Here is a 15,958-nt window from a genome sequence, read left to right as displayed (position 1 = left end):
GTTCTCCTGACAACCAGGCCTCATCCTTAGGTGAGATCCAAAAATCACATCATTAACATTACAAAAAACACCTTTATGACTCTCAGTTTAGGAAGTTCCCACAGTTTTAAGAGCTATGTATGTGCCAGGAGCAGTGAAAGAAGGCCAAATTATATTTCTTGTTATAAATCACAATACCACAGCTACTAAAGCAAGAACAGTCAATAAAAAATATTTCCATTAGTGTTAATGGAAAAAAACTAACGCATTTTATTCCAATCATATAGGCCCAAATAATATTCACAGATAGAATATGTATCCAAAGAAAACAAGTTTGTATAAGTGAAAAAACATAGTTAAAAAGTAGTCTGCACATAAAATATAATGTGATATAAGATTTATTTTACTCTTTCTTTTTTATTCTTCTGCACCACTATTTATGTATTTGTTTATTTACTTATTGAAGGATAGTTGGTTTACAATATTGTGTTAGTTTCTGGCGTACAGCAAAGTGATTCTCAAATATATTTGTATGTATACACATGTATATATTATTTTTCATATTCTTTTCCATTGGTTTATTATAAGATTGAATATCTTATTGAATATAGATATTGAATATAATTCCCTGTGCTATATAGTAGAACCTTGTTGTTTATTTTATATATAGCAGTTTGCATCTGCTAATCCCAAACTCCTAATTTATCCCTCCCCTCTCCCTTTCCCGCTTTAGTAACCACGCAATTGGTTTTCTATGTCTGGATTCTGTTTCTGTTGTGTAAATAAGTTTATCTGTGTTATATTTTAGACTCTGAGCTTCCCCGGTGGCTCAGATAGTAAAGAATCTGCCTGTAGTGTGGGAGACCTGGGTTCAATCCCTGGGTTGGGAAGATCCCCTGGAGGAAGGCATGGCAATCCATCCAGTATTCTTGCTGGAGAAACCCCATGGTCAGAGGAGCCTGGTTGGCTACCATCCATGGGATCACAAAGAATCAGACATGACTGAGCAACTAAGAACACACATTTTAGATTCCACTTATAAGTGATATCATGGTGTGTGTGTGTTAGTTGATCAGTTGTATCCGATTCTTTGCGACTCCACAGACTGTAGCCCGCCAGCCTCCTCTGTCCATGGAATTTTCCAGGCAAGAATACTGGAGTGGGTAGCGATACCCTTCTCCAGGAGATCTTCCTGATCAGGGATCGAACCCAGGTCTCCGGCATTGCAGGCAGATTCTTTACCATCTGAGTCACCAGGGAAGCCCTATAACATGGTATTGTGAATCATTTTTTATAGCAACCTTTCAACATTTTGGTGGTTATGGCTTTTGCACTCAAACTGCTCTTATAACTAAACAAAGTAACATACGTTAAGCATAGTAAAACAAAATAGAGAACAAAATAAAGGCTAAAATGAGATTTCCTGGAAGCAATAGAAACACAGCAGTCTAAGAGTCATGGGAGATATCACGTCTGCCTTCCCTTCATGTCCATTCAAGACAAACACATTGTGGTTTCATGCAAATATGATAGAAATTTAGAATCTGTCCCATGTGACATAAATCAAATGTCACATATCACTTCCTACAGCATATTCATTTAGTATGCTTTAGGGTTGAAAAAGTCATTTTACTGAATAAAAAGAAGTCATTTCAAAAAAGTGGAATAAATTTTCAAAATCCATTATAATGAAGAGTTGTTAACCAACTAGTCATTAGGTAGGGTAAATCAGAACTACAATGAAAGTGAATAAACTATTGCTACGTGCAAGAACATGGATGAGTATCAAAAATATATTGTTGAGGGGTGAGAGGAGGTAGGAGATGGGAGGGAGATGCAAGAGGGAGGGGAATATGTATACCTATGGGTGATTCTTATTGGTGTATGGCAGAAACCAACACAATATTGTAAAGAATTATCCTTCAATCAAAACAACAATCAACACAACAATCAAAACAACAATCAACACAAAATTGTAAAGAATTATCCTTCAATCAAAAATAAATTATATATCTATATATATTGCTGAGTCAAAGCCAAATTAAAAAATTATATAAAAAACAAAGATGCAAACTTATCTGTAGTGTTAGAAATCAGATTAAAGGACACATTCGGTGAAGAGGGATGATATCATAACTGGGAAGGGCATGAGGATGATTTCTGAGTCATGGCAATATTCTGTTTTTTTATTTAAGTAGTAATAGCCAGGGTATGTTTTAGTGATAATTCATTCAGCTGCAATATCTGCGTTCTCTGCATTTTTCTGTTTGAGTGTCATACTTCACTAAAAATTTATTTTAAACAATTCTTTAAATATGGTTGAAAATAACAACAAAAATATTAAATACCTAAGGAATAAAACTAATAAAAGATATATAAATCCCTTAAACTTTGTTGAGCAAAATAAGAGAAGACCTAAAGAAATAGGGCTATCCCTCATATTCAGACGTTAGAAGAATAAATGTTATAAAAACTTAATTCTCCTCAAAAATGATGTATAGGCTCAACATAATCTTAATCAAAGAACCAATAGATCGTGTGTGTTGTGCATGTGTGTGAGTGTGTGTGTGTGTGTGTGTGTGTGTAATTTGACAAACTGATTCTGAGATTTATATAGAAAGGCCAAGGTCTAAGAATTGTCTATATTCTAGACATTCCGAAAGGGAAGAACAAGGTGGGAGGGTTTTTCTCTGCTGGGTATCAACACTTAATATAAAACTAAGATAATGAAAGGATTGTGATTCTGGTGAAAGATTACTGAAAACAGCTGATGAAACGGCGCAGAGAGGACAGAAATAGACTTGCGCACATAAAAACACTTCATGACAAAAGCGGCGCTGCAGAGCAGTCAGATGACCATGCTTTTTTATAAATGGTGCTTGGACAACTGGGCAAAGATATGGGAAAAACACAACTGGAAACCATTTCACACCAAACAAAAAGTCAATTTCAAACCTATCATAGACATTACTGCAAAAGGCAAAATAATACAGCATTTAGATGATAATATAGAATAGCTTCATGACTTTGAGCTAGAAAATGATTTATTAAATAAAGGGAAAAAAAGAAAGAAGAGAAAAGCCACCAAAAATCTTAGGAAATTAGACTGAATTGAATTAACTTCAGTTATTAGTAAAACTGAACTTCAGCTCACCTAAAAACACCATTAAATGAGTGACAGGCAAGCCACATAGTGAAGGAAACACTAACTGTAATACCTATGATCAATCAATGTGGGACTCCTATTATTAAAAAAAACAAAAACAAAAACTTTTACAATTCAATAAGAAAAAGACAACCAATTTTAAAAATGCACAAAAGACTTAGGCACTTTACAGAAGAGAAAATCCAAATGAATAAAACTAAATAAAGGCAAACAAATCTACCTCACTATGTATCCTTGGAAGTGTAAATTAAATCTACAGTATGACTGAGCTGCCACTGAAATGTCTAAATGTTTTTTAAATCCGATAATATCAATTGTTTATGAGGATCCTGACCAATAAAAAACTGTCAAACACTGCTGATGATAGTATAAATTAATATAAGTGGAAAACAATTTAGCATTATTGGTAAAGTTCAGGACATAAATATCCTATGACCTAGTGTTAAACTCCTAGATGTAAACCCAACAAAATGTACATGTATGAGAATGTTTATGGCATCAGTATTTATAATAGTTACAAAATTTTTTAAAGTGCCCATCAACACAGAAAAGATTATGGCATATTGTACTGCAGTGATAATTAATGAACCACAGTACACATCAACATGGATGAATCTCAAAAACACATTGCTGAAAGAAAACAGACACATAAGAGTATATACTATGTGATTTCACATACATGAAGCTCAAAAGTGTGATAAATAAATAAGCATTATGGTATTCAGGAATGTGTTTTTCATAGACAAATCTATAAAGTTATTTTAGTTGTCAGCTGATTAACTATTCAGTCTCAGGAAGTTGTATGAATCAGTTAAACTCCTACAACCAGAGTAATTCATGTAAATCTAATCACCTCATTATTTCAGGATTCTAAGTCAGCACTTTCTTGCAATATAGCAGTTAGAAAAGTTGACAAAATTTACTGGATTCACCTGGTCACATTTAAAGACTCTATGTTAATCAAATTCAACATTAGGAATTGTTCTTTTTTCTTCCATGATGTTCCTTCCAGATTTATCAGGGCAACAGGCAAAAAAAGTAAACCTATCTCATTCCCCAGTGATTTAATACTCTAAATTTTCCCCTAAACCAGATTTGAGATCCTCTAATCCCCAGATTGGGCTTCCCGCAAGACTCAGCAGTAAAGAATCTGCCTGCCAAAGCAGGAGACGCAGGTTTGATCCCTGGGTCAGGAAGATCCCCTGGAGAAGGAAATGGCAACTCATTCCAGTATTCTTGCCTGGAAAATTCCATGGAAAGAGGAGCCTAGAGGGCTATAGTTCATGGGGTCACAAAGAGTCGTACACGACTCAGAGACTGAATAACAATGAACTCTCAGAGTAGTTTCACCTTGCTTACTGGGTAAAGCTTGTTCTGGCTGGTTCTACTGGAGCCCAAATATCACTCCCTTGCTTACTCTGATCACACAGAATCCTTTCCTTTCTATCTCATGCATGTGTGCTAAGTCGCTTCAGTCATGTCCAACTCTTTATGACCCCGTGGACTGTAGCCCACCAGGCTCCTCTGTCCATGGGATTCTCCAGGCAAGAATACTGGTGTGGGTTTCCAGGCCCTTCTCCCCTTTCTATCTCAACCACCTGCAAAGTACAGTACCCCTGCATGTCCCCCACCAAGCATCCTTCCAAGTCCTCAGTGATGGCCATCTTCAAACTCTTCACACATGTATAGTCATACATCATCTTGAGTTGCGTGCTATTGGGGGTTTGTTCTCTCTCCCTAACTATAGCTCTTACAAGATAAGGATTAAGCTTCACCCTTGGCCTAAATTTCTCCACAGCTTCTAACATATTTCTCATCACCTAATAGGCCCATTGAGTGAGGATGGCAGTGTTGGAACAAGACTGTCTGCATCAAACTGCCTGCTGGAACACTGCTAAATGCTAAATGCACCTTAAATCACGCTGTGCCTCACCCACAGAATATCAAAGCAGGTGGAAGGAGAGAGGGAAGCTCCATTAATCTCCTTTGCTGAAGTTCTAAGTTTTACAAAATGCACATGGTTGATCTCTTCATCTTTCCCTTGTCTAGGAGATTAAAAAAGGCTATTTATTGTTGGTTCACTCTGTTCCCAGCCCCAGAAGGCCAACCTGCAGGGGCCTTGTGAGCAGACTGCCTTCCTGGCCCACCGGCTTTCAGCAGATTAAGAGGAAGAGTGAGGTCAGGATGTTATTCTTCCACCTCCGTCCCAAAGGAGTCCCCAGAGGTGAACAGCATCCTTCCACCAAGGGTTTTAACAACCCTCTTCTCACAGCCTCACTGTGTCTAGGTCCCGGTAACCTCATGCCCTCCCCCTGAGACCTCAGAGTGGTGATATTTTCCTATTCTGTCCTCTACTGCACTGTACCCAGTGGTTCTCCTACACCCTGCTCACATATCTGCAAAACTCTCTTCAAATCACCCAAATTGAATGGGTTCTTTCCTTTCAGGACATTGTCTAGTACAGCTCTTTTACTTTATGATCTTTCAATTTTAATCTTTATGGCATATTCCTAGTTTCAAGTAATTGAGCACCCATTATACTGTGCCCTTCTCTTAATAATTCAGGGTCATCAGTGAGACTCACAGACATGGTACCATTGTTTATTAGCTTTTTCCATCCACACTCTGCTTTAAAGACACTACCTCAAGCTCCGCTTTCCTCCAAAAAAACCTATGAGATAATCTGGTAAGTACATTTTATAGAACCAAGGCTACATATCTGTTAAGTGATAGAACTAGGAATGTGAGCCTGAATGCTTTGTTACAAAACCTGTCCTTAACTAGTACATGAAATTAGTTCCTCCCCACACTATGTTGTCTTAAAGGGCTAGTGACTCACATTGATATAGTGATTCTTACACTCAATGGTCCCCAGTGTCGCTTTTTCTGAGTTGCAATGATGATTTGCATACCTCCTCTATAGGACTGAAAATTAATCTGCATCCCAGTACAAATAAAACCTGACAGCCATGGCCCTATCCATTCACCTGCCTCTAGAAATCAGCCTTGACTGTCTAATTGACTGCTTATAATCTTCTATAGGCCAAGTTACATGAGGTGCAGCCCTACTGGAATTGTGAAATAAGAGAAACAATTTCTTGCGTAAAGGGCCTAAGAGATTTTGGAACATGAAATCTGTGAAAGTTACTTTCATCATCACTTGACAGCTCATTTTAATGTGTAATGAGTATCACAGTGTTGGGAGACCAAGCCACATGGAAAGGGCACAGGTAGAAACACAAGTTCACAGTGTCCCAGCTGAGGCCAGCTTTCAAACGCTTCCAGTCCAGGTACCAAATGTGGAGGGAGAAACCTGCAGAAGATTCTTGGCCCTCAGCCATTCGGTCATCCCTAGCCACTCACTTCTTCCCAGCTGGGGTCTCAGAGACAAGCTATTGCCATTGTGTGCTATGCAAACTCCTAACAACAAATTTCATGTATGTAAAAAAATGGTTTTAGTTTTATGCCACTAAGATTTTAGAAGGTTTTTTACACAGTACTGCTGCTGCTGCTACTAAGTCTCTTCAGTCGTGTCCGACTCTGTGCAACCCCATAGACGGCAGCCCACCAGGCTCCGCGTCCCTGGGATTCCCCAGGCAAGAACACTGGAGTGGGTTGTCATTTCCTTCTCCTTACACAGCACTGGATAACTGGAATACTGACTGTTAAGGGGAAAAAAAGGAGTTGAGATGTTATGCTATAAATTATGATAAACCAGAGATAATTAAATTGCCCCAACCAGAGCCTGTGTGTGTGTGTGTGTGTATATATATATATGTATATAGTTGTTATTCAGTCACTAAGTCATATCCAACTCTTTGCGACCCCATGAACTATAGCACACGTCTTCCCTGTCATTCACCATCTCCTGGAGTTTGCTAAAACTCATGTCCGTTGAGTCAGTGATGCCATCCAACCATCTCATGCTCTTTCATCCCCCTTCTCCTTTTGTCCTCAATCTTTCTTTTCTATACATATATATAATACATATTTATAATTACATACAAATAGTCAAGGCTATGGTTTTTCCAGTGGTCATGTATGGGTGTGAGAGTTGGACTATAAAGAAAGCTGAGTGCCAAAGAATTGATGCTTTTGAACTGTGGTGTTGGAGAAGACTCTTGAGAGTCCCTTGGACTGCAAGGAGATCCAACCAGTCCATCCTAAAGGAGATCAGTCCTGGGTGTTCATTGTTAGGACTGATGTTGAAGCCGAAACTCCAATACTTTGGCCACCTGAAGCAAAGAGCTGACTCATTTGAAGGGACCCTGATGCTGGGAAAGATTGAGGGCAGGAGGAAAAGGGGATGACAAAGGATGAAATGGTTGTATGGCGTCACCGACTCAATGGACATGGGTTTGGGTGGACTCCGGGAGTTGGTGATGGACAGGGAGGCCTGGCGTGCTGCGGTTCATGGGGTCACAAAGAATCGGACACAACTGAGCGACTGAACTGAACTGACTGATATAATATATGTATATAATTACATACACATATAATAGACTCTATAGTCTCATTTAAATATTTTATATATATTTAAGGATATATATTCTGCTATTAGCAGAAAACTCTGGAAAGCTAATTGGATCATGTTCTCATCTCCCCTCCAGGCCCATATCTGAATCTTTAATCTTACCACCAAAAGACAAGCAGCAGCATGAAAGGACCAAAAAGAATGAAAGATAAAAGAATTTATCAGTGCTGCAATGTGGAGCAAGAGACAGACAAGAAAAGTACAGACCTCTGCAGAGAGCACACCTATTAATAACCCAACCAGTTGATGGTGTGATTAATAATCTAAATAGCCAATAAAAGTAACATTCCCTCCTCTTCAATAGAGTTGCCTAAAGAACTTCCTCTCCACCCTAAGGGCTATTATCAGCTCAAAGGTAAAGTTTATTGGACTCCATTTTTCTACTTATTACTAACATTAAGATGGAAGTTGCCTTCTTAAGCCCATGATGTCCAAATTCTGCTTGCTATGAGGAGGCATAGGTAAGCTTGGTGACAGCCCTCAGCTAGGAATGTTCCCTGGATCTGAGTCAGAAGGAAGGTGCAACTCCAAGGCACAGTTCAAATGTACATCACCAGGACAGACGGGCAGGGTCCTAGTGCCAATGGACCAAGGGCATAATCCAGAAAGATAAGAGCATGGGTCCAATGAACAAGGTAAGGGTGAAATGAGAAAATAGGTAGTTGGGTAACTGGACGAGAGGGATGAACAGAACAAGACAAGATGTAACCTCTGCTATCACCCTTTTAATGTGGCACAGGCATAGTGTGGGAAGCAAAACAGGTGAAAGGTGGTAATTGGGGTCACACTCCCTGCTTGCTTATTCTGCTTTGTGGAATAACCATCAGCAAAGTCCTAGGCAGATGCCAGAGGTAATTTGAGAGCAGGTGACACCCAAAGGAAAAAAAAATAAAAGAGACGATTTCTAGGCAAAGGAAGGGCAAGAGCAAAGGCCCAGAGGCAGGAGATGCTCAGTGTTCAAGGAAGAACAAGCAGGCCAGCAGGGCTGGAGCAGAGAGAAGAGTAATAAGAGATGAACACGATGAGCAAACAAAGGCTAGATAATACAGAGTCTTGAGGCTACTATGAAGACACGAGCTTTACTCTGAGTGACCATTGGAGAGTTTAGAGCAGACAAGTGAAATTATCTAACTTCTTTTTAGCAGGATGACTCTGGGAGCTGTATCAAGAATAAACTAGAAAAAAAAAAAAAAAGAATGAATTGAAAAGGGCCAAATTAAAACAGGATGGCCAATCTGGAATCCACTGCATTATTCTGCCCTGGATATATTAGTGGTTGGGCTGAGTAGTGGAAATGGCAGAAGTGGTTGAATTTTCAGTATATTTTGAAAGGAAAACCATCAGAATTTGGTGACAGATCAGAAGTGAAATTGTTCCCCTTTCTTGTGTGATTCTTCTTTATATAACACTTATCACTCTCTGACATAGTACACATTTAATGTTCAGCGTTTTATTGACCTTCTCTCACAAATGAGAGCTTCTGAAGGTAAGGAACTTTTTGGTTCATTTTGTCCACTGCTGACCCCCCCAACTCCTGGTACACAGTAGGCACTTAGTTCACAGTTAACTAAATTAATTCACCTGAAGAATTTTTAAAACTTAATTAAGATATTTACACTTGTCACATTTTCTTCCTTTTATAAACATAAGTTATTATTATAGGTTTGATCTCACTGTTCCATGATGAGTCACTTACACAGTGAATCCACTTTTAATTGATCTACATTGTTTAGAAAGTGCCACCTAAATTACTTCTACAGTTTGGTAACCCTGTTCTGATAACTGGTATAAACAAACAGCTCTTGATGTGCTAGACATGGAATTAGGTCACTGCTGAGTTCTAATCAACTTCATTTAATTAGTGTGGATGTCAGTGAGGCATATTCAGAAAGGCAGATGGTGTAACAACCACTCTTGTGTTGAGGTAATGTGCCTGTTTTCTATTTTGAGTGTATGATCTGTTGATGAAGCTGCTTTGATGAAGCCATTTTGATGCCAAGATAACATAATGAGACCAGTCTGAGGGAACACTTTGAAACAAGAACACTGTGACACTACCTAAAAACAAACCATCAGATTTCCACCTTTCATGTTCTACCAAGTGATGAGCTTCATTCTCTCTTTGAGGGAACTGTGGCTGAAGACAAGATGGGGCCAAGAAAGAACTGAGGGATGGGCTGAAGTTAGGCTCTATCTTTAAGGACTCATAGGTTTGCTACATTTGCATATCTTAGAGAGGGACACCAAGGATTCTAAATGGAATTTCTCTCTTTCTTTGACATTCACCTATATCTTGCATGATCTGCACATTGAATAATCACCTGCTTTTATTTAATCTCTTTAGTTTAATAATGGCAGATTGTTCTATTTAGCATATGAGAAGACTGACTGAACTCCTTTGATTTTTTGCAGTGCTTCCTCCTGTCAGGCCAGCCAACCTTGCTTGATTAGATTTCTGTCAGACCCCAGAAATGAGGGGGGCAAGGGAGGGTATCAAGGCAAAGCAGATTTCCTATTCTCAGTCTCAGATGCACAGAAAATCCACAGTCAGATTTCTAATGCTTTTCTTAGGGCTCTCAGTTATATTTTGTAGATAACATATTTTATGCTGTATGTTGTATATAATATATTTTATAAAATGATTTAATAAAAAAGGTATTGACTGAAAAATATCACACTGCAGACCTAGTTAAATAACTTAGGACACTGAAAACACAAAAGAAGCCCTGAAATCTGCAACTATAACAGGTCAAAACAATTCCTTGTACCCTAATCATGTAAAATTTGGAATTTGCTTAATCCCAGCCAAGTGCTTACAGTGGATTTAAGCAGATTAAACAATACCATATATTTACATTAGCCAAAAAGAGTGAAATGGCAATAATTCCACCAATGATAAAGGGCACTTGTAAGACTGTTTTGCAATTTATTCAACAAGTATTTATGGAGCCACCTACTAGATGCCAGGCAGTCTTTTATAACCTGGGGATATAAAGGTAAGCAGGTAAACAAAGTTTGATATCATGGAGATAACTCCAGAGTGTGGGAGACTAGAAAAAAATAAGTCAATACATAAGATAACTGCAGGTTATGGCAAGAGTTAAGGAAAGAACAGTAAGGATGCAGGAATAAAGTATGAGAGAGGGAGGGGCGGGGGATACGGTGGTTAGGAAAGGTTTCTCAGAAGAGTCTGGTGAGGAGAGAACTACACTAAGATCTGGAGGAAGCGCATTCTCGGCTTTAGTAAAGCAGGTTTTAAGACCGGAAGACTGGGAGAAAAGGCCGATGTGTCTGGACAGGGAGCAGGGAGCAGAGAGCAGTTTTAAGCGGTCAGTTTGAAGAGAGAAGCAAGAAAACAAGATAATTCAGAACCTTAGAGACTCAAAGTAAAGAAGTCTGGATTTTACTTAAAGTGTAATAAGAAGTAATGGTAGTTTTAGTTATTATATGTTAAAAGCCAAAATATAGCACTGATTATGAACTTGGACTATTCTAAATGCCTTACAAATATGTACTCATTTAATCATTTAACAAGCCTATGAAAGAGTCACTACTACAGCTGACCCTTGAAGATGCAAGTGCTAGGGGGGCAGACACCCCACACAGTGAAAAATCCCTGTTACTTTACAGTCAGCCCTGCATATCCAAGGTTCCACATCTGCAGATTCAACCACTCATGGGTCATTTATACTGTGTTAGTCACCCAGTCGTATCCAACTCTTTGCAACCCCATGGACTGTATCCTGTCAGGCTCCTCTGTCCATGGGATTCTCCAGGCAAGAATACTGGAGTGGGTAGCCATCCCCTTCTCCAGGGGATCTTCCAACCCACAGATCGAACCCAGGTCTCCTGCATTACAGGCAGATTCTTTATCGTCTGAGCCACCAGGGAAGCCCAAGAATACTGGAGTGGGTGGCCTATCCCTTCTCCAGGGGATCTTCCCAACCCAGGGGTCGACTGGGGTCTCCTGCATTGCAGGTAGATTCTTCACTAGCTACATGTATACTGTAATAGGTATTTACTGAAAAAAAGCTGCCTGTAAGTGGACCCTCACAGTTCAAACCCATGTTTTTCAAGGGTCAACTGTACTATTCCTATTTTACAAATAAGGAAACAGAGGCCCAGAGACATTTCGTCACATATCATCACACATACTTATATACAACAGAGCCCTGATTATAACTAGGACAACTATCTTATTTTTAAAATTCACTCTGGTTGCAATGTGGAGGACAAAATGTAGGAGGGCAAGAACAGTTCAGGCCTGAGATGATAGGGCTTTAGGCCCAGAAATGACAGTGAAAACTGACAACTGAAGTAAATGCTACAAAGGTAACAAACAAGTTGCTGACGTGGAAAAGGGTAAGGGAATGTGCTTAAACAGGGAGGTCAAGGAAGGCCTTTCTGTGAAAGAAACTTTTGACTTGGGACCTGAAGAAGGACAGGAAAAAGATCATTCCAAAGTCCTAGGATAGGAGAGGTACGTGTAAAAAGACAAGTGCGGACGGGGCTGCATGAATGAGGTTAGAAAGGTGAGTAGAGCTTGAAGCTCAAAGACAGGACTTCACAGTATGCACTGTAATAGGAGGCCCGTACAGGACTCCAAGCAGAAAGATGGCATCATCATATCCTTTCGGGCAGTCAGTGAACAAATATATACTGACCATGCACCACATGACAGGGACTATTAGGTCCTGGCATATGCATACCCTAGAATACAGGGGGCAGAGAAGGCAATGGCACCCCACTCCAGTACTCTTGCCTGGAAAATCCCATGGACGGAGGTGCCTGGTAGGCTACAGTCCATGGGGTCGCTAAGAGTCGGACATGACTGGGTGACTTCACTTTCATGCATTGGAGAAGGAAATGGCAACCCACTCCAGTGTTCTTGCCTGAAGAATCCCAGGGACGGGGAAGCCTGGTGGGCTGCAGTCTATGGGGTCACACAGAGTCGGACACGACTGAAGCAACTTAGCAGCAGCAGCAGAATACGGGGGGAGACAAGAGGCCATCCTCTGTGTCAGTGTTGTGTGCTCCAGAATTCATCCAGCACCTCTAAATTATAAAAGAGGGACCTGAATGAGGGGGCGGTATACTTAAAATACACGTGTAAGTCAATCAAATTTACTTTGACTCCTAAATGCTTAAGAAAATAACCTAGTCTGTTTTATCCTCATAGTAGTTCCTGAATTAAGGCTTACAGGCTCAATGCACAAGTGAATAAATGATAGCAAAGTCAACTGCAGCTCTAAATAGTAGGCTATAAATGAATCAAGCATAAAACGGTAAGAGTTCCCAGAGTAAATATTTTCCTACAGTCATTGATAAATAATTCAGATTTTGGCTTGCACCACCTGTCAGTGTTTCTGAGGGAACTAAACTGAATATATACCTGCCTGTGACACCACTCCTGATTCATAAGTCACAGTGTGAACAAGGATACAGATGGGAGAGAGGCATCCTTCTCCACATTCTCTCTTGTTGAGTCGGCTTTCTTGTGCACAAACATCCCAGAAACTACAAAGAGTAACTAAGGAGGAGTTGCAGAGGAGGAATAGGATGAGGAGGGTTTTCCCCATTCAGGAATTATGGCAGTGTGGGTGTGTGGTGGGCTTCCCAAGTGGAGCGAGTGGCAAAAGAACCCGCCTGCCAGTGCACGAAACTAAGAGACATGGGTTCAATCCCTGGGTCAGGAAGATCCCCTGGAGGAGGGCACGGCAACCCACTCCAGTGTTCTTGCCTAGAGAATCCCACAGACAGAGGAGCCTGATGGGCTACAGTCCATGGGGTCACAAAGAGTCAGACACAGCTGAGGCAACTTAGCACACACACATGAGTGTGTGGTAAAGACCTCAAACTAGGAAGTCTAGAAGTCTGGGTTAGGTTCCTCACTTTGCCCCTTCCTCAGGTTCCAGGAAAATTGTCTTAGACATACTGAGTCTTAGGTTTCTCATCTTACATCATAGGGGGAAAAAATAGCTATAAATAAATTAATAATGATGATCATTTCAAATAATGCTAAATGCTATGAAAGAAGAAAAAACTGAGCACTATGACAGAGATTGGGAGAAGTGGGAATTCTGAGTCAACGAGATAGTTCGGAAAAGGACTAAGCTGCAGGTGCTGTCACTCTGCACTGAAGGGAATATCAAGATTTTACACATCAGAGGTTATGAATATTAAATGAGGGGGAAAATAGTAAGCATAAGCAAGTGCTCACTCTTCATTAATCCGTGTGTAGAAAGTAACACTTGTCTGAGAGGACCAGGTATTCAGAGGCAGGGCTGAGACCCTCACCACCATGAAAGGCAAACCAGGAAATAGTGACAAACAAGCAAAAATCAAGACTTACCCTGCTGCATCTGCATTTCAAAGGGACCCCAAATCTAGGCCAGTGGGTTGTCAGCGACACAGGTTCTAAACCAGAGGCTTCCATAGTCAAGGGATGCGCTTTTGTTTCTGAATCCCTCCTGGCTCACACAGAGGTTGACACGAGAATGGGAGCTGAATAGGTGAGAGAATACGTTAACTTATTTTTAAATTTAAGCCTTGAAAAAAAACAAGACAACAGATCCCAAATGGAGTCACTTATGTTAAACCTCACATCACCAAACCAAAAGGTAACTTATTTACAATTTTGGCTCTCCCAGAAATGGAGTCTAAACCCAGTTAATCAGGAATCCCCTATCAAACTAGGGTCCGTCGGCACTAATCTACCTGACAGACCCCTACTACCCCATAAAGGAAAGTGACCTTCCAGTGACCAACCCCAACAGTTTTACTGCTTAATATAACGTCCTCGGTACTGCGCTCTTCTGCTTAGATAAGTCTCATTTTGTATAGATCCTAGGTGGTGGTGTTTTAGTCACCAAGTCGTGTCCTGACTCTTTGCAACTCCATGGACTGTAGCCTGCCAGGTTCCTCAGTCCATGGAATTCTCCAGACAATAATGCTGGAGTGGGTTGCCATACCCTTCTCAGGAGATCTTCTCCCCCAGGAATCGAACCCAGGTCTCCCACATTCCAGACATTCTGTACCATTGAGCCACCAGAGAAGTCCATGGATCTTCGGAGCTCCTTTCTAACTGCTGGATGGAATAGTGCCTGATTCCAATTGATTTTGGCTCAAAAAAAAACCCCTCGGAAGTTTTAACGTGCCTCAGCTGATCTTTTAACGGCCCTGACTTCAGCAGAGGGCACCTGAGGAGACTCCTGAGAACCCCGTGAAGCAACAGGCGAGCGGGTGTCTGTACCTGAGACCCCCTCGTTCTCACTGCTCTCTTGCAGGTGGGGAGTGAGTCCCTCCCCCTAGCTCAGCAACTTTCCTGTCGCGTGTCGTGAGTTTTCGAACTTTTCTTGAGGGGCTCTTTTTCTCGCATTGGGGCCGGAAACCAGCTGGAGTCCAACCGGTTCCGACTTGGAAGCTGGACCGGGTCCGGGGCCAGCCTGGGTCCGACTGGGAAACCAGACCGGGTTCCCATCCACCTTCAGCCGGACCGCGTCCAGTTCGAGGCCTCACCGAAACTGAGTTTTGCTTCAAGGCCGAGCAAGCAAGTTAACCTTATTGGAAAATAACCTTGAATTACCGTGACTGCAGCGAAGAACTTTTCACCTGGATAACTTCTGCGTTTCCCGGATGCCCTGGAGGAGAAGGGCCTCCGCAAAGCACTCGCCATAATGGGCAGAGCGAAAATTCTTTTTCCTCCTCCTCAGTTTCTCATGACCAGGGTTAGAGCCTCCGGGACACCCTAGTGGCCGTGGCAGATCCTGCACTCAGAATCCTGGGAGAATTCTTACCAAAGTCAGCTCTTCAGATCTGTCTCTGTGGTGCTAGGTTAAGAAAGGAAGGTAAAATTTCACGTTGCCTCTTCCTTCCCAAATGCAGATTGGGGGGGGTAGGGGATTAAGAATTACATTTCGAATTGGGAATTGTGAACTTGCTTTTGGGTACTTTTTGTTGATCTTTTCTCTCTCAGAGACGAGATCATTGCCTTTTCATTCTTTCTTTCCTTCCTTTTTTAAAAATTTGGCTGCCTCGGGTCTTAACTGCAACATGGGAGCTCTAGTTCCCTGACCAGGGAGGAAACCCCGCCCCCTATAGTGGAAGCAGAGCCTTAGCCATTGGGTCACCAGGGAAGTCCCTGTTGCCTTTTGCCTTCTTGTTTGCCTTGACTTTGTGTCCTGAGAACTAGATTTGGCAACTATCAGGTGGCAGGGGCCCCAAAATATGGGCAGACAAAAATGCAGGATTCTGGGGTCCTGCAGAGTGTTGCCAGCTCT

At 41.1% G+C, this 15,958-nt stretch overlaps 1 protein-coding gene across 4 annotated transcripts in view; it reads right to left on the bottom strand.

Moving 5' to 3' along the window:
- NXPH1 (neurexophilin 1) overlaps positions 1-15,380 on the bottom strand; it is a 464,434-nt gene extending 449,054 nt beyond the window's left edge. Inside the window, exons 1-2 of one of the 4 annotated variants that reach the window (XM_043462712.1) lie at positions 15,265-15,380; positions 14,032-14,183 (exon numbers count right to left, since the gene is read on the bottom strand). In XM_043462712.1, the coding sequence (XP_043318647.1) occupies positions 14,032-14,115 (84 nt within the window). In that variant the 5' untranslated portion in view covers positions 14,116-14,183; positions 15,265-15,380. Of the gene's footprint in view, positions 1-14,031; positions 14,184-14,931; positions 15,147-15,264 lie in introns of those variants that run through there. The other 3 variants (XM_043462711.1, XM_043462713.1, XM_043462717.1) reach the window with 3 other exon arrangements.
- Between the last annotated feature and the right edge of the window lie 578 nt (positions 15,381-15,958).

This window comes from Cervus canadensis, chromosome 3 (genome assembly GCF_019320065.1).
Source record: "Cervus canadensis isolate Bull #8, Minnesota chromosome 3, ASM1932006v1, whole genome shotgun sequence".
Lineage (NCBI taxonomy): Eukaryota > Metazoa > Chordata > Mammalia > Artiodactyla > Cervidae > Cervus > Cervus canadensis.
This window is presented reverse-complemented; position numbering and strand designations above follow the sequence as displayed.